General features: G+C 37.5%; 2 protein-coding genes across 2 annotated transcripts in view; one reads left to right on the forward strand and one right to left on the reverse strand.

Annotated features, from left to right (window-relative positions):
* LOC141457540 (larval cuticle protein A2B-like) overlaps positions 1-5,437 on the reverse strand; it is a 31,830-nt gene extending 26,393 nt beyond the window's left edge. The window contains exon 1 of the mRNA XM_074134681.1: positions 5,340-5,437. The gene's annotated coding sequence lies outside the window, so the exon portion shown is untranslated. The remainder of the gene's footprint in view (positions 1-5,339) is intronic.
* Positions 5,438-10,520: 5,083 nt separating this feature from the next.
* oaf (BRICHOS-like domain-containing protein out at first) overlaps positions 10,521-19,551 on the forward strand; it is a 139,881-nt gene continuing 130,850 nt past the window's right edge. Inside the window, exon 1 of the mRNA XM_074134737.1 lies at positions 10,521-10,956. Within this exon, the coding sequence (XP_073990838.1) occupies positions 10,855-10,956 (102 nt within the window). The 5' untranslated portion in view covers positions 10,521-10,854. The remainder of the gene's footprint in view (positions 10,957-19,551) is intronic.

A 19,551-nucleotide genomic window follows, 5' to 3' on the forward strand; every position in this document is an offset into this window, starting at 1 on the left:
TTCATATTTATGTAATGCTGTATTGTTTAACAATCTCAGAGGTCGTAGGGGGCGAAATTACACTGCTCAGTGTAATTGGCTTGTAGTAATTTTTTTAAAGATATATATACCTGTTTAAACAGGTAACAATTACCTCGTATTTCGTTCTGTATTGGTAATAAAAACTTCAGAGTTCAGGTGTTGCCCAAATGTACACACTTACAAAACTACAGCCATAACTACTGGTTTGAAAACATTTAAATGGAAGTAAATCAGAAATTATAAACAGCTGGGCGGCTCCGGATACTTAACTACAAATAACACCTTTACTAGTATAACCTTTACTCTAAATTGTCTTTCCACAAATTCTATCTTGTTAAAATCCCTAATCCTAGAGAATATCGTTGTTTAAAGACCTTTTAGATAGAGCTCTGTGGTTTCTTTCAACAATGTTCAAGTCACGTTTTCTTTAAGTAAAAGCCAAAATTTCAAGAAACTTCACGTAATTGGCGTTAAACCAGAAATCAAAAGAGTGTGCCTACTATGAAGCGAAGCCATTTAACATTTAGTAAAAATTCTGATTAGATAAACATTTTAGATGAGATATCTAAATAAGTAAGTGTTTGACTCTAAATATTTTTCGGTCTCATGGCACCAAGCAGATTAGGAGCAGTAAAGTTCGACACTATGGTAACAGTAAGGGTAGCCTCAGGTCGTAATTAGTAAATAAACCTGCTTGATCACTAAAGTCAATCCCTTATATCAAACAGGTTCGCATAGATCAGATATTATTGATAATATTAATAAGATAACATCGAATTCATACAGTAATAATGTTAAATTTTGAAATAAATGGGTCTAAATAATTAAAGAGCAAGAACAGTGCACTAAGTGGTGTCCACCTGGTATTAAGTTATTGTGAATAACTGGTCCGAGTGTAGTACATTGGGCACACGCCACTCCCTGCACTACTTCTGGAGCATATGGAACACTTAGATACTCGTTAAGGTGCAGCGCAGTACCAACTTAAAACTTGAACAGATTGCTAAACATTGATTTAAAGTTGGTACAACTGTATTCACACAGATAACCAAGCGAACATAAGAAACCATAAATCTCGCCAACTATTTTTCAGACTTTTGTAAAAATTGTAAAAATCTAGTAGTTGGGAAATCTAGTGTGGTTATGTTAGCCCAGTTCAATGCACCTTTATTTAGGCCTATCTGTTTTTTAAAGTTCTATTTATAAATTATAATTATTATACTTATCCTAAACAAAATAGTAAACTAACTAAGAGAAAACTATGAACTTTTACTAAATGCACTGGCTAAACTGAGTGACGAGTAGAGTAACGTCTTAAAGTAAATGTAAAAATGAATCCTCAGTGAGTGAATGCAATGTCTGGATGCGATTGAGTGTCCCTAGCGGTGGTATGGCCTCCTTCTGGCTTTAACCCTTTAAAACTTTCACGGTCACCTTTGGAATTTCCTAATTCTGTGACATCAAAGGATATTGGCAATTATATTTACGGTAAAGAGTTCCGTTTAGTGTTCCCCGGGGATCTTCCTGGTTTATTACATTCCCTAATAAAACAGAATACACTGATCACGCTCACAAAACCACAGGATCTATTTCTGAAAAGACCTAAAGACTCAGAAGTTGGTTAAAAATAAGAATAACCAAAGCAGAGCCTCCCATTGGAAGGTTATTCTCCAACGGGTAGGCACAAAGATAAAACAAAAAAAATACTGATACAAATCGAATTACCAATCAGCAGGGATTTGTCGCATATAAAATGGACTTGTAGCGAAATAAAAACAAAAACTCCTGCAAGAAAATTGGACACGAACAAACAACCCGTTGTGGCAGTGTGTGCGACTAGAGGGACAGTCCCGGCAAAACGAATAGACTAAGCCGATATCAAGCAGTGTTGACATAGAGCTCAGAACGCACACACTCTTGGGGGATTAAGTTGGTATTACTGGATCGGAGCTATGTTAATGTCCAGGTGATCTCCCTGTTCCACACACTACGAAAACGCACGCACCCCCCTCCTCCTGAACAAAGCAGTTACCAGATTGGCTCTCTGCTTACAGATTGCTCTAGTTAAAACTAAATCCCAACGGTGAAGATTAATCTACCATGGTCCAGAAGGGGTAGTGCCTGTCCACCGACCGCTTTATTATCTACCTCTCCTGATTGACGACTCGCGTAAAACATTACAATTAATTTTCCGATATGGCCGGGCGATTTCAATTATTTGAAAAATCAGCGCGGCTTTTGTTCTTCATAGAATGGGGGGGGGGGTGCAGAATCCTTTTTTGAATCCATCTCTGCTAACAATATTACTAAACAAAAATACAATTGTATTTTTTGCTTAAAATGGTTGCACAGCCTGCTGCAAAGTTTATTAATATACGGCCTCATAACCTGTACTGTAAGGAATTAAATATACAGGGTGATCCATTTAAAACGCACCAATCGCTAATAACTTTTTAGGAAAGCGGAATTTCGAAAAAACCCTCGAAGTAAACTATATGTTTATTTTGGTCTAGTTTCCAAATTTTCCACCCCCAATGCTGTATCTTTATTTTTGGCGGAGTTACGGCCAAAAACCTGATTGGGGTTTCATAAGGACCACTGGTTTTGACGATGAATATGAAAATTACATAAAAAAATTGTGAAAAATGACGTTGACCCCGTTTCGATACTCTTAATATTAGTTGAGATATTTAAGATCAAAGTTACAATTTTATCTATTCGAGAACGGTTTTCGATATTAATTTTCCACCAGAAATACACGTTTTGGGAGGTCCTCTGAATGCAAAAAATGTTGTTGGTGACGCAAAGTAAAGTAAAAAAATAATAATAATTAAGATTTTAAAACACGTAGAGTGACGTAATGGTTGTGGGAGTACAGGATAAATTTGTTTTATCATCAAATAAAAGCAACCATCACATAATGATAATGTACTCCGTACGCAACATTTTTGGATCTATGATTACGGTAAGAATATCTTGCCAGGGTGTTGGATCTAGAGATCAAGAGCGTGGCTTTGTAAGTGGGAGATCCCCAGTTCGAATCCCGCGTATGCAATCATTCTTATTACTTAAAAAATCATAATACATTTTTAATAAAGTGTAGTCATACGCGGGATTGGAACCACGCTCTTGACAACTAGACCAACACCCTGGCAAGATATTCTTACCGTAATCATAGGTCAAGAAGTCTTGCATAATGGGTGCATTAAAATGATGTGATGGTTGCTTTTATTTGATGATAAAAACAAAATCCTGATTCACCCACAACCATTACGAGTACATTACACTACATGTTTTAAAATCTTAATTATTATTATTTTTTTACTTTACTTTGCGTCACCAACAACATTTTTTGCATTCAGAGGACCTCCCAAAACGTGTATTTCTGGTGGAAAATTAATATCGAAAACCGTTCTCGAATAGATAAAATTGTAACTTTGATCTTAAATATCTTGACTAATATTAGAGATATCTAAACAGGATTAACGCCATTTTTCACAGTTTTTTATGTAGTTTTCATAATCATTGTCAAAACCAGTCCTTATGTAACCCCAATCAGGTTTTTGCCCTTAACTCCACCAAAAATAAAGGGGGTAAAAAATTTGAAAACTAGACCCAAAAAAACATATAGTCTACTTCGTGGGTTTTTTCGAAATTCCGCTTCCCTAAAAAGTTATTAGCGATTGGTGCGTTTTAAATGGATCACCCTGTATAATTAAAATGCCTAATTTTAAGGAAATCAGCTGATCGTAAATGCCAGTTCATTGAATAAAGTGTTCGCTCCAAATTTGTTGTTTTTTCATTAGTATTTTCTATTGAAGTAAATGAATTATATGTTTTTCCAGTTATACTCTGACAAAGTAAAAAGTTATGATTTCGATTAGCACAAAACTGTGAGCCAGCGATCATCCTGTAAATCGAGAACCTGCGTGCTGGGTCGGCGCATTCGGCCAGAGCAAGCAGAACTTTTTTTAAGATATCAGCTGGCAGTGAACGAGTACCATTCTCAAGCTTGATTTTAGAAATGACCTCAATAATGTCTACAACTAAAATAATTAGTCGGAAAAGGGAAACGGTGTCCAATCTCACGCTGAGTTGCACCACTGCAAACTGCTAAAACATTCTTCATAAAATATGTACCAAAAACGTACCTACGTCATGTGTTTAGTAAGTTTCATCATGGCGGCCGTGAGACCGGCCGTTTGTCAGCTGACTGACGTCATAAATTTATAATTACTGTTTGCACGGTCATGCGTGTGTATGTGCGTATAGAGTTTGTTAACAAATATATGTAATTAGCATTTCTTACTTTCAATTAAAACATTATAAATAATTAAACGTAAACTTTGTTTTTAATTAAATTGTGCGTCATTGTTTTACCCCGTGCACAAATGGGAAACTAGATGTAAACGTATAAAGTCGCAGCAGGCTGAAATTTTAGGCTTACCATCTGTAAGAAGAAATATTCTAACAGGCTGAAAATTAACAGCACTGAGACTGAGATGCAGTGGAAGAAACACTAGGTTATCCAGGTTTACAGCCCCCTTACCTGACTAACCTGGACTCCACACACAAATCTGCCATGTTCTCAGATAGCTCAGATTGAGCAGAAGTGATTCCCACTTTCTTGAGGAAAATCTTTACCGCGTGTGGAAAGTTCTGTGTGACATGAACTTAGTTTAAATGCGCCTATCGAGGCTAAGCATTGATCTTTACAAACCTATTCAATTAAGTATTTCTACAGAAATAAATACAAAAATAGAGTTTAAGTTCATTTATTTACAAAAAAAGTAAATAAACTTAAATTGAAGTGAGTTAGTTGAAGTGGTCTCATTCTTGAAGTTAAAACACTTGTGAGAAAATGAATTTCTTTCCGCTCCCAAATAGTTACCCAAAGGAGATCGATGTTGCTAAGGCTCTGAAGTAGCAATCTCAGCACAATTCACGGTGCTCCTTGCCAATCAACAAGAAATAAACGATGGTGCTTTGATGTTCGACAAATCAACGGGCTGAGAATTGTCTCAGTTAAGAAGTTAACTACTTGCAGTAAATCATTGTGATGATAGATTTAGGCCTGACGCGTGCTTACTGGAGCAATCTTTTGTAAATATCTTTCACGCCTAATTACAAACTAATTACCTCTGTTTATTCCATTATCCAGGCAAATCATTAATCCAAATCTGGAGCACACTAGATAGTAAACAAACTCTCGCAACCTACCTGCCATATAAAGATTTGGTTTGCTAACCTAGCAGCCAACAGAATGGGAACAATAAATAAATAAATAAATAAATACACAAAACAAAATATTTACTAACGATTTTTTCCCCAAAAAATAATGTGTATCTGTCAGCCGCCAGCAGGCTGTGAGTCTTGATGACCAGATAGTAAACAGTGAAGGTGGGACCAACATTGAATTCAATCACGGAACTGTATTACGTCACTCGGGGAATTCATCGCGTAATTATGTTTCTCTTGAGAGATTGTCAGAGCTCAGTACAGCACTGTTTATATGGCGCATTATATTTTGTGACAGAAAAAAGAAAATGTTGCACTTTCTGGTCAACCGTTGTTCTTCTAATTCTCAAAAAAAGAAAAATTGCAGGAAGCTGTAACTGCATGTTTCTTACAAGAACCTCCAAGGTGCTCGAAACCGACGGTAATATTGCGATAATGGAAATCTCTCAGTAGGAAATCTCTTTGCACTGAAAGTGTCTTTTCCACCTTTTCTTTAAGAAAAGGGCGCAAATGATTCTCTTTTAATCGATTCACGCAGGTCTGCAACGATTTCAAAAACATTATTCAGCAAAATTTGAAAATACTCTCTTCCGGTGAAAGTGGGGGGTTGATGGACACCTTTATAACGTGCCATTTCCGGGTAATCTAAAATTTTATTTAACTGGATAATGTTAGTATTGAATACGTTTCTTTAATTCGGTGTTGGTAATTAAAAAACGTATTTATTAGAATTTGGCAACTCTTGCAAATATATTTTAAAGAAAAACAAAATTGGTAATTTATCTTTTAACATTTTACTTTTAAAATATGTTATACTGTCAGAATAGTGGTGGCATGTTCTGTTTAATTAAATTGCAAGGATTAATGCATGAACACCCAATTAAAACAGATGTTTTAGTGAACATAAATCAGCTGTCCGAAAACACCTTAACATTTCAGAGAAATAAAATAAGGTTTGTAACGAAATACGATTTTTTGTGACTTTATATTAATTAGGGTGGCCACCATAAATGGGAAATTTAATCAGGGATATTTATGTAGCTAGGTTTAGCCCTGATATAGGTTATTTTATTTACATCACATGGAGGTTTCAGTACTGTTTAATGGGGTGTATAAAAACGTTTTACTATCAGTATTACCTCTGAACTCGTACTAAAGTTGTAAGTCCACGGTCTTTGATTATAACGTTCTTCAAATATAAGGCTACCGTTATAGTGGCAATAAGTTCTGACGGAGGCGAAATTTGACGACTTCGTCAATCCAAGCAAAAAAAAAAATTAAATATGTGGGTGTGCCAGAGACGAAATCTTCAAATGGCGCCCGAAGCCGTTAGAACAAGTTCATGTGGATTTTGTTCGTCTTTGCCATTTCCCGTTTCCCATAGCTTTTTTTCACCGTAAAACCTTGATTCCAAGCGTTCAGAAAATCGTGAAAGCAGACAGTTGGATTTAACTAGTAAGGTAGAAAAATTACTGGTGTGAATTGGGTTGAATCAATGAATGGACGAGCAATTGCCCGCGAAAGGGCCTGCAATGGAATAAAAATTGAAAAAGTGACTACCAGAGCACTATCTGTTGGAGGCAGCAGCAAACTAGTGGAACGTTCAACATGGCAACCAGTGAAAGGTGACCTTGAAAGTTGTATTCTTGTGGTGGGTATGAGTGGGGGTAGTGAACTACAGCACATAACAGAACACTTTAGGTCAAGGTTATGTGAAAGTGGAGAGTTTGTTTGTAAACAAGACACAGCCGTTGTATTGAGTAGCAAGTTCGTTTGTGAGCAAGTTATTGTGAGTCTGTGAGGCAGCCAGTCTGGTGTGTCGTGGCGAGAGAGGATTGTGCAATCATTGCTCGGGCAAGTTCATCACTTCCATCCGTCACTTTATCATCGTTTTCTCTCCTTAATGATGCCTATTCTCGCGCTTGTCATCCACACAGAGTTTATTGTCCTCCTCCGGGATTTGCTCGCCCAAGAGAGCGAACAAAGCCAAAGAGTTACAAGGTTGTCTTTCCTTTATGCAGCCTCAAGAGGTGCTGCTGACTCTGCTCTTGAGATCGTTATGTCCAGATGGCAAATGAAGATGTTAATTTTTGGGGATTGGCTGAACGCGATAGTCCTCGCACAGTTTTCAAAAAACTTGTTATTTAATGAAACAGATGATGCTGTGTGCACAAAGAACCAATCGAATATTCACACAAACTAAATTCTGAAAATAGGGCTTATTACTTCATCAGTAATTTTAGATATTACGCAGAGGGACATGACGATAGAATGAGCAGGCAATGAACTGGTGGGAGTACAATGTTGCAACACTGAAAGCTGTCGGTTAATCCCGGAAGCAATTAATATCCAATCAGAACGGCAGCTATACAAACAGAAGTAACTTTGTCCAATCAATAGTGCAGTAGTTGTGCAAATTTCGTCCAATGTTTGTCGGAACAGACGTCACTGTTTGGTTGAATGGTACAAACTTAACAATACGCCTGACAATCGGCTAACTTCTTCATTCTCTCGATTCCATCTTCGGGGTTTCTATTGTTCTACTAAACCACTAAGAAATATTAATGGAACGTTTGGAGAAATTTACCTTTGAGAATTTGTTACTAAATATTAGTTGGCTCAAAACCCTAATGAAGAGACGTTTAAAGGTGGCATGGTGTTCCAGAACCAGCCCCGCAAGTTTGGAAACAGTTTTGTTACCTAAGCGACAGGTTAGGTCTGGTTGCACGATTGTCACAAGGAGGTCGTTCAAGAGAATCATAACTTCCCCAAACTACTTTCTTAAATTCGACATCTTTAATTCTATCTATAAATGATTAATTCTGCGGTTAGAGGGGTGCCTACCCCCACTATTACCGCACAACTGCCCTAAAGTAAATTCATGTAGAAAAAGAAACAAAAATTGGATCCCTATAAGAAAAAGGAAGTTTAAACAAAGCCGTTGCCACTTTCGAGAAAATCTAAAAAAATGTGCCAAACTTCCGGTTGCAAGTTTTGATCACTACGCCCCCCCCATCGTGGTAGCCAGCGAAGTATTAACAAGGGTTTGCTGCAATTCTTAGTTTTTGATCTAGAGTGTACCCAACAATCGCTCCGACTCTTTTCAAAAAATCATTGTTTACAAACTCCATTGCGACATGCCAAACTTTCGATATACGTATACAATAGTTTTTACAGAATAATAAGTTTTTGTAGTCCATTGGTCCAAAAAAGAGGTTTTTTAGAAAATTATCTGAGTACGAAATTGTTGTGTTGTTCTAGGAAGGAATAAGCCAGTACGCAGCGCTCAAGATATTCTTATCTCATGGAAGCCACGAAGAAGTAGTAGAAGAGTGGCAGTCATGATGAAGAAAGAAGTGAAAGAGGCTGCGCTATTCCTCAAATTGTATATTGGAAAAAGATAGATCTGGTTCTTTTCCACCAATATACCTATTGGTAAATTGAGGCGCTAGGAGCCAACTGTAACTGTGCATACCAATATGTTGGTTTTTTCCAGCCTTCATTAAAAAAAAAATGGTTTAATTGCAAACAACATCACATTAACAATAAATAAATAAATAAATGGGTACGAAAATGGGGTTCTGATTCTAGTTTTCCAAGGGGAAAACCTGGCTTAAGAAGAAAACATTCAGGAAGCTCAAATTGTTTTGATAGAAATATGAGATTGCAGGACGAGAAAGTCAAGGAGGGTTCTAGAGAATCACTAAAGTTATTTATTTCCGGCAAAATTCTGTTTAGAAAACGACCATTTTTTTGTCACTTTATGTGGGTGAATACGATTGCTAAGTCTGAAATGAATTGAGTTAATGAATGCCACTTGAATCACAATAACGAATTCAGTAGAGGAGGTTTGAGTACCCTGACAATTGTGCTCTCGTTGCAGAGAACAACAGCGAGGTCTGGGGGCTGTTGGCTGTAGAACAAGCTGTCAGTAGATAATTAGAGCGGCTTTATGATGTGCCGCCTGACACTGACCTGAAGATAACATCCACTCTGACTGTCTAGACCTATTTGTTGTGCTCGGTGCACAAAGTGGTCTGTAGACACTATCTCTACACAACTACAGACAATAATGGTGACGTCAACTGCAATTTCACCTGTCGCTGGCAGAAAGTGCCCTTTTTACAGCTGATTCATTTTGACCAACAAAGTAATAATATTGTAAAGATTGTTTTCAATCAGTCACTGGGTAACATAGTGCCATTGGTCGTTTCCTATTGGCTGAGTTTGAAAAAGATAAGTTAGAACATAGAGAATAGTTACTAGACAAATGCTACCAATTTTGAAGTTCTCTGTTTTGACGTCACCATAAGCGCAAAAGTTGTTTTTAAAAAACTTTTACATCTACCCCACTTACATGTGTGTAGTGTGTTGCAAATATCACATTTTTAACTGATAAGCTGAAATTTTACATTTCGATTTAGTTCCACCAGGGGATCCGACTGAAATTTTGCGATCGAAAATCGCGAGATTCGAACTGGGAATTTCCCACAATACCTGGCCGATGTCCCGGTCAATTTCCAGCGCCCCGTTCTATATTTTAAACTGAACCCTTCATACAGGCCTCAAAATTTCTTTTGAACAATTTATCGAAACCGCTATAAAAAAAAAAATCCATATCCCAACGTCTAAAACCATCCGAATCCGCTCATTCACAGATTCTCCTTACTCACAATCCCAAACCATACTCCTGCGAAACTGAAATACTACTGGCCGCGCGACCATCTTCATTAAAAAAGGGCAACTTCTACTGGTAATCTGGTTTTGAGTTCCTCCACTGGGAGGTATCTCCTCCACGATTTCAAAACATTAAGAGATTAAGAGCTCTAATTCAAGAAAGACTTTAGTTGGCTTGCCTCTAAAATACCATTTCATCCTGTTCTTAAATATAAAAAAGGAAGGATATATTTGTTGCTGAACTTCCAAGTTTAAGAATGTACTAATGGAAGTGCCACTATAGACTTAATTATTTCACTTTTCAGACAATTTTTCGAAAAATGTCTACTAGTATGTTCTGCTTTACTTGGTATACATTTATTGTTTTAAGAGAAAGCCTTTGAAATCTTTCACATTACATTTTTTTTTTTTAACAATACAACAAACTGTACAAGATGGCAGCTTAGTAAATTAGTACCAGAGAGCTCTACTAGATGGCAAGAGCATGCAGAACCATCAGGCTGTAACTTCTCTAAATTCAAGATGGCTTACATATCCCAGTGACACTGAGCAGACTCCGTGCTCTGCACATTTCTATAGTACTAGATGATTTTTGTGCAACTACTCCGGGAGCAATTTGTAGATGTAACGCCAGTCATCGGCCCGACAGAGTAACACGCGCGTGCTCTACCAAAATCCCAATGTACCATACCCGATGTTAACTTAAATCTAGAACATGAAAATAGGAGAAATAATGTTTACAAATGTGTTTGCTTAAATAATTTGAAAATTTATGACTAAAGTGAATGGTGTTATTAGGTTTTTTTTTTTTTTTTTAGTTAATCTTTAATTATTTCTAAAATGTACATTCGGTAGTACTTAGTTTCATTGAATGTTTGACAGTTCTAGACAAAGACCAAAATATTTAATAAGGTTACAATGTTAGACGATATAACGAGAGCTGCTCGTTTGTTACAATTGTGTTCTTTATTGTTATTTACAAATGTTAATACACAATTACTGATCAACGTTAAGAATCAGGTAAGTCTTTTGTTTTAAGTATTGATTAATGTTGTCTTTGATGTTTGGGTAATGCTAATGTTAAAACTTTTAAGTTAGGTTATGTCCTTGTCAATTTTATTGAAGTTTTTACTTTAAGGCATTCTTTATAAAGGAAATCTACATTGCTATTCTTACTTAGATATACAAAGTTGTTACAGTACCAGTTAGTTATTTAATTTCTATTAATTAATGTAGATTAATTCAATTTTAGCGCAAATATCTTGTCTACAAGAGAAGTCGGTTGATTAAAAAGTTCCACTTTGCAGAATTAATGACTCGCTTGGAATTGTGTTTGGCCCAAAGTTATTGAAGTCTACTTTTGTTTTAAGTTTAGGCTCCACGTTGTTTTTGGTTCTGAATTAGTATGATGTTTAAAAGTGTATGTCAAGGAAGGTAATTTTTCCTCCATGTACATTACACCTATTTACAGTTATGCTGTTCTTTTTTTTTTCAAGTATCACATTTTATATGAACTTATTTTGTTACAAAGATAAAATTCATTTCCTACTACTTTTTACAAATTGTCAAACATACTATAACCTAAACAAGAACCGTAGGTCAGGTTATGTTATCTCAGGTGATAAGCTTATTGTTAACTTTTACTTGCTTTAAGCATTATACCAGCATCTTGTTATGAGGAGCTCATTGTTTGGTTTTGTTCTGTAGTACAGAACTTTACTCAGTTAAGCATATATGTACATATATTAAGTAATGCTGAGATTTTAGTCTCAGCTTATTTATTTACTTTTAATTATAAAACCATGTGATTGCAATTTTAAATATCTTTTTTTGTAAACAATCAGTTTTTGATACTTCCGGATAATTTTCTTCATATATTAGTGTGAACACTCATACGACTTTTTACTGCCATAATAGTCAAATTTTTTTACTGTCGCAGAAGGTTCACGTTTTATCGACCTTGAATACGATAATATGCCAGCGTAACCAAAAAATAAAAGATAAACGCGTGAAATTCTTAATTTTTCTTACTAATGATCATGTTTTGTTTAAAAAGAAATCGGTTAAACGGATATGTTATTTTTAAGAAAGGAAAACATTGGATTTTCTAGTTTCAGATAGAAGTAAAATCTAAAAAATATTTGAAAATGGAATGTAAATTTTCCGTTAAGCCTCCTTTAACAAAGATTAGATTATGTTTAGACAGATTAGCCTCTTTTAAGATTAGCTTATCTCTTTTGGGGGATTAAATATGTTTACCCCTAACTGAGGGCTTGAAGAAAGGCTAAAGTTACTGTTGAAGTGACAAATTGTAGTTTTTAACGGTTAATAAACTCGTCAGAATTACTCACAAGAGTTTGTTGAGGATAAAATGAATAAAGACAAAAATTGCCGCCCTGCAATAACTAATTTAAGTTAAACTCAGGCTTCTCCCCCCTCAACTCTTCGAGGACTTCTGGAGGTGCCTTAAGATTTCGTAGAAGTGATCGCTCGATTTAAAGTGTCCTGGGCTTCATTTAAACTTCAAGGTTGGTAATAAAATTATTACCGATGCTGTTCTCGACGCGCCGAGATGTAGTTCTAAGAATTATTTATATCCTTTTCTTTGTTACAATTCATTTGCAAGTTCTCTAGCTTATTTATTGATTATTTATACTTTGATTTATTTTTTGCCATTTAAGCCGGACTTGTAAGGATGGCTTTTATTTTAGGACTGGTGAAGCCCTCTATTTATAAAGTAAAATATTCATTTCGTTTATATTAGAGCCGGCCGTTACCACTACTGTTGGTTGGTCTAGTTTAATACTAGGATAAAAATACAATAAAGTCAGAGTTGTTTTCATGTACACTTTGAATTCCAGCGAATGGCCAGCTGTAAAGTTTTATTGGAGTGAATAAAATGAGCGTTTAGCGGAAATAGGAGATCCTAGTTTTTTATCGCTGATATACACACCAGTGCTTATTAAATTTGCCCGGGTACTTGTACAAAGGTAATCTAGATGTATATGCACCAGCAGTGTATGAGACCAGGTGATTTAAGTTTAAATGTGTGGGTGTAAGTAATTTAGTAGAACAAAGAATTAGTTGTAATGGAGTATCGCTAGTATATTTGAGTTAGCCGGGAGAATCGTGTACTTCCATTGTAACGATTTATCTTGTCTCAGACGGACAGCAGCTAACAAACGACTGACAGACATAATGCACATTAGAACTACAGTCTTGTCTTGGACAACTTGCTATCAGTGTTCACTGTTACGCTACAAGTCTAGTATTCCTCGCCTTGTCCAACCCGCCCATCTACTAGACGTTCTGTTGCGCTGCAAGAAAACTGTTTACATTCTCTTCCGTCTTCATCATTTGTCTTCCGCTTCTCTGTGTTTCCCCTTCTTCTCACTCCAGGCTCTTCCTCATTCCCGCCTCCACGGTATTTTAACAATCGATTTTTCACCTCCACCAGTTGGTTTTTCTCTGAATCAAAGTTTTCCTAAGGCTGATACAAATTTTTCTAACCCCCTCTTAACTGACCTTTTACCTTATTCCAGTTTTCTGCCGTGTCCAGCCAGAGATGGCGTTGCTGTCAATGAGAAAATTGTTTCCTTATCTTGATGTACGTAGTAACCAGAGTGGCCAACTTAAACTGTGGAATATTTCTCAATAATGGCTTTTCGAATTGTACGTGTGTGTGTGTGTGTTTCATTGAAACGGAAGAATTAGATCTTCCGGTTTTAACGGGTTCGTTGCAGACGGAAATTGGTGAACTTTTTAAAGTAAAAGTAAAGTATTTGCCAACTTTTTCAGGCGGGCTTTACGTCCAACTACCAATTAGGTGTCGCGGACGGAGGCGACTAGCTAACATACTTTACTGCAAACTTCTTTTATTAATCTTTAAATAAAATCCCACGCCTAAGACCGAGAATCGACCCCAGTACCACAATGCGTATTAGCTTTACAAGTCTCCAACTTTTTAAGGAATCTGCTTCATCATTTGGAAGGGTGAAGAAATGAGCGACTTCTGCTAGATGTACTTAGTTCTCTTGAAGGCAATCCGCGATATTTGGACGGTCCACAACTGCAACCACGAGCGGAAACATCATCAACTATCTGCGATTCAAGAAGATATACGGCATGAATTTCCTTTGCTTTCATACCTATCTTTACAAAATACTTAATCACTGCTCGAATCTCAGTTTTTTTTCCATTGTCACAAATCACTACGTGGGAACAACAACAAAGAGTCGTCACTACCACTCTCCTGCAGCAAGTGCACTGACGCGCCACGTGTTCACTCACAAAGGATGTGTGATTATTGCGCGGGAACCTCGTTGCTCTAGCACTGACATCTAGCAGTGATTCCGAGAACTTTTCAAACCACCCTCGTACCTTGCAGCTTGAAGTTTTCTTCAAGAATGATAAAAGAGGAAACTTTGTGCACACTTGGAGACGCATTTGTTGGATGCAGCTGAATGACTTCCGGTCACCCTGATTGTCGCTTTAGTGAGAATTCTTGCCATACCGATCGATTTGTGAAAACCTCTTTTCTTCGTACCCAGTGAACTTCAAAAGATTTTTTTTTTCGGTGAAAAGTCCCGGTCGAAAATTTTCACGATTGCAATATTCTCTTTTTCGAGCAGTAAGAGAATAAATTAAGAAAACCTTCTTTGTGATGCAAAGCTGAGAATGACTCAGGTCCTAATTGGTAGGGCTGTCCCCTTAATGACCAATTATTTTTGAAAAATCTGATTAAGACCTGATGAAGCGACAATTCTTAATTCAATCACGTAGCCATTCTCTGCTCTCATTCTAATTAATTGAGTAATGAGAACGTGATTAATTGAATTAATTAAAACTTGATTACAGCTCGACGTCTTTCATGCCCGCACTCGCTGGCCATGAAAGAGCTCTACGTTTACACAAGGAGACGCTTCTTACATTTACTTGGGTCAGAAGTTAAGTAACTTTTCATTAAAAATTTAAAATAAAATTTTAATTGAAATTAAGGAGTCGATGGGTAGAAAAGGGTTGAGACGCCCCCCCACTGGTTTGATGTAGCTAAATCTCGATGGTTATAAAGTGATTCCTCTCGTGGTATATCTGCCCAAGATTATTCAATATTGTAGATTACATAATGGCGGAGTGAGGGACCAGAGAGAGACAAAGGAGTCTATTAATAAACATCTAAGCGAATTGCAGACGACTTTGATCTGCTGCTGCTGCTGGTGCTGGCAGCCCGGATATTGTTGTAGCCCGGCTAGATAAAAAACTAAGGGACTCCCATATTAGGTGGCTGGCATATTATTACTCATCACTGCGCATTCCAAGCGTTTAACATTTCGGTTAAACAGTTCAGATCGTTTAATTCATTTATTTCTGCTTCTGGTCTCAAAACAAGATAAAAAAACATCTGCTTTGGGATTCTAATATTACAACAAAAGCTCAAATTTCTATCCCTCTACAGTTACTATTTGAATAAAATTAAGGTGCTTTTCGTGTATACTGTAAAGGAAAGATTTATGTGTGGCTGAATTTGCACAAATTGTTGAAACTTCCGCTACCGGAAATACCCTCTACTCTCTAAAAATATTTTCACTTTTGGAGATTTTTTTCCAAAAATGCCTCTAATCTTCGTGTATTCAATAATCTATACACAGATGTGTAAATTTTTAGCAATATTACAATACTTATTTTGGGCATTCTGGACTTGGAGGGTTGAGTTTCGTACTGTGCAACTTCCTAGTTAATGTTAGTTATGATAGAATATGTTCGGAGGACTAATAAGAAGTTAGCATCCGAGGATTGAAGCTAGAAAGAGTCATGGGAGTGTTCACCCCCCCACCAGATATTTCAGGTGATTACAACTTGATGAAGTTATAAAACAAGCAATAAACCTAATAAATGATCGCGGGCATAACAAACAATACAATGACTCGCAGGAGCTGCTGACCGTGGGACTGGGGAGGTGCTGAGCAGCAGGAAAACGACGCCACCCAAAGTTATGGGATAGCTGGGGGGAAAACTGAGTATGGAAATTGGGGAAAGCGTTGCCGTGCGGATGTGTGGTTAGCGGATGTGGAGGAGAAGGTGGGAAACAGGAGGATATGGGGGGGGGGCAATTACTGCAAACAATGTGGATCAGAGGGCCGCCGCTGGAAATAGTGGCGTCCATGTTTTGACGGTCTTGTTTCTGTAGCCAGTGCTAAACCAGTTCTGGATTGGCTGCTAGCGAGATGCTAAGCACTGCTATTGGTGACCACAGCTTCCGCTCTAACCTTTTCTCTTTATAAACCTTTTATTCAAATATTCAGTTCTCGATATTAACTGACCAATATTATTTACTTGTGGCAAAAAACATAAATCTCAATTTTTGTAATTCAATTAAATGTGTGGCTTCCAGATTAAAGGTAGAAGATCGAGGATGCTGTAAAGAAGGAGACAGTACTAACCGTGTGCAATGGAACTGATACTTTCGGCAGATGGTTTACAATCGGTATGGTACTGACAGAACACCCTGGGTGCTCCAAGAAAACGCAAAATTTTTGAGTTTTCCGCCACTTTTCTTTTTCGAGCTAGTGTTCACAAACAGTGAACATTTTTTTCTCGGAATTATGAGAATTTGGCCAGCTGTAGGGTTATTTGGCACCAACACTGCGACTAAGGGACTGTAAACAAAACAGTCTTAGAGCGAGAGAGAGCGCGCGATGTGCAATCGATGTAATCAACATGTCAGATATAGGTAGCAGTGAGGATGAACCTAACTAAAAACAAACAGCTGTGCTAACAAACAATGCTACCAACATTATACTACGCTAATAAACATGTGTATATTGCAAGTAATAGAACCTAAGCAACAAGTTAGTTTATTACAAGCGTCTGTTTTGCAAGTTTCCCATATATTACCTGTACAGTTTGTGTGCAGATAACATTTGCATCAAAGTAAAGTTTAAGGTTTCAGTTTACTCTTTCACCAGTTTCAGGTAACAGCATCTTGTTAGTGGATCATGTTGCAGTCCTTCCCCCCACTTCCTGCTACATCCGGGGGTGGGGGAAGAAACGGGATTCTGCCCAAGCCCGGTAAAACTTCATTGAGAGTTATGGACGGGAAGAGATACTTTACACTTGTCTTTATAGCACCATTTTTTTTCTCCTTCTACTACAACTAAGAAACACATAATGATCGTGCGAGAATTAATTAAGTTGCAGAAGTGGGGGGGAGTTTGAAGGAAGTAGCTTTTTCACCGGAACTGTGGTTCTCCTAAGGTTCTTCGAAATCTCGGAATACCTGTCGCGTTGTTTCGAAATTCTGGCATGTAAAGAGACTCTTTAAGGGTAGTTCTTGGAGGAAATGAAGTTGCCTTCAATTTTTGTGAAGCTTCTTTGAAGTGAACAAAACATTTAGGGAAAAATTGATAAAAATCGCAAGTTTGATAAAAACTTTGTGAGAGTTCGAATCTTGAAAAACTGTTTGGAGAGAGAGTCTGATGAGGATTCGAACCTGATTTAGGTTTTAATCCTTCGAGTCGCTGAAAGCTTTTTAGGTTTCCCTCATCAACTAAGTCCCACACCCACCCTGCACACCCAATTCTTAGCGAAGTCACATTCAGTTACCATCTTTCTGAGAAGGAATAAGCCTATATGCAGCGCTCAAAGATATACTTTTCCTCATGGAAGTCACGAAAAAGACTGAAGCGATAGACGGCTGCTGAGGAACTATTCCTCCAACCAACCGAACATTGAAAAAGATAGGACCGGTTTTTTTTCCACCAATGTTTTGGTAAATTGAGGCGCTAAAAGCCAACAGTGGACACCGTGTTGATTTTTTCCAGTCCTCGCGAACAATAACGCGGCTAATGTGCAAACCAAACCACGAGCACAATAAATAAATAGAAAAAAATAAAGTTTTCGCACAAACAAGACAAAAAGCTGTTCTTGTTGGTACACAGCATTACGTAGGTGTTAAACCAACGATGTGGCCGTGTGTTACACGTGTAGATTTGCTTGTGTGCCACCGTGTTTGTTCAGTGCCACTCCGAAATATTTCTTCCAAAGCATTGCTCCAGCTGTTCCCCAACTGGCGCACCCGCCAGAACTTTATTTTCTACGATGTCTCTTAAATATTTAGTTTGTGAACTCCAAACATCTGTGTTCGATTTGGTGGCACTTTATTTTTGGCCCTTAATCTGACAGGTTCGTGACTCAGGTACGTAAACATTAGAATGTACCACTTCCGTTTATTTACTTCACTTTTCCTTAATCCTTGGGGGAGGCAATATTGCAGGCTTTTAGCGAGGTCCCCCTGATTTCGAAACTAGGGTTTTTACAAACCTGTATTCCGTTTATGATCACCTTAACTCAAGATAGTTGTAATTTGATTATTAATTTAGAAAGACCTGGCAGTTCTTCTAAATGTCTCGGTTCTTCGGACTCAGGAACTTCCTTCTGAAACATGTATTTCCGGCTACACCTCCTTTTCGAAATCTGCACGATTGCTAAGTATAATGTGTGTAGTTGCCGACTGATACAGCGATAGTGGTAAACAATAGGTGATAGGCAGTGTTAGGGATGGGTCTAGTGAAGAGCGCGGATAAGGATCTGGTTGGCGTGCTGCGGATATATCCATCACGCTAACCACTAGATGGTACTACCGGCACGCACCCCCTCGTACGTGCTTTTTAAACCTAATCTAACTACCTCTTAAACTGCCATCTTTCTTTTAATTTCCATCCTCGGTTATCTACTTGATTTCCTTTCAAGTAAATGTAAATATACACGCTGCCTCGGAAGTCTCTTTTTGTTATTTACTTTCTTATGTAAGATGGAAGCTGGAAATACGCTGATAAATTAACGAACACCTTGTTGGTGCACCTAAAATCCAAAAGCCCGAGAGGAAACATTGTTTCAGGTTTTATTCTTTATTAACTGTGCCTTAGGACCAAACTAAATCTATGGAGCTCTACACTCGTGAGGCCAATCTTCCCTAGCACTCCCAGGTTCTTAGGGAAGTAGTGGGAAAGGCGGCAGGAGCGGTCCAGTCATCACCTCTCGCTATGCCAATGAGCATTTCTTCCCTAATCTGAAAAAGATCATCTAAGTAAGTGAAACTGGAAGAAATTTAGATAACCTTCGTAGATAACAGAGTAACCTTCATTTGGTAACCTCATCCAGGCTCCATTATTTGATATTTCCATTTAATTGATATTTCTTAACTTGGTCCCTTAGGTCTTACGTCAAGAAATTTCTCGTTAAATTTAATGGACGAACAGTAGGAGCAAGTTTGGCTGCTCATTCAATTATATAAATTTACTGTCATTTAGTTGGAAGCCCGCATTATCCTTACAGCTGCTTAAGTCTGACTTCTACTGGGTATATCCGGCCGCCAGCAATGATTATCTTATAAGTATTGTTCAGGTTTTGCAATGGATAGAAGATGCTAAGCAGAAGTCCAGGTTTTGGTATCTTGTGAATAATCGCTGCTTACCACGTACTTACCGATTTAGAAAAGTACTTCTGGACATGAACGAACCATTTTTTTTTTTTTTGTAGAAGATCAGTAAGCTCTCGGGAAAGTAGGCGCGCTTATCGTTATCGTGCTTACTATGAAGTTAGCTAATCTATTTAGAA

This window comes from Rhodnius prolixus, unplaced genomic scaffold (genome assembly GCF_049639745.1).
Source record: "Rhodnius prolixus isolate KJV_2025 unplaced genomic scaffold, Rpr scaffold_22, whole genome shotgun sequence".
Taxonomy (NCBI): Eukaryota; Metazoa; Arthropoda; class Insecta; order Hemiptera; family Reduviidae; genus Rhodnius; species Rhodnius prolixus.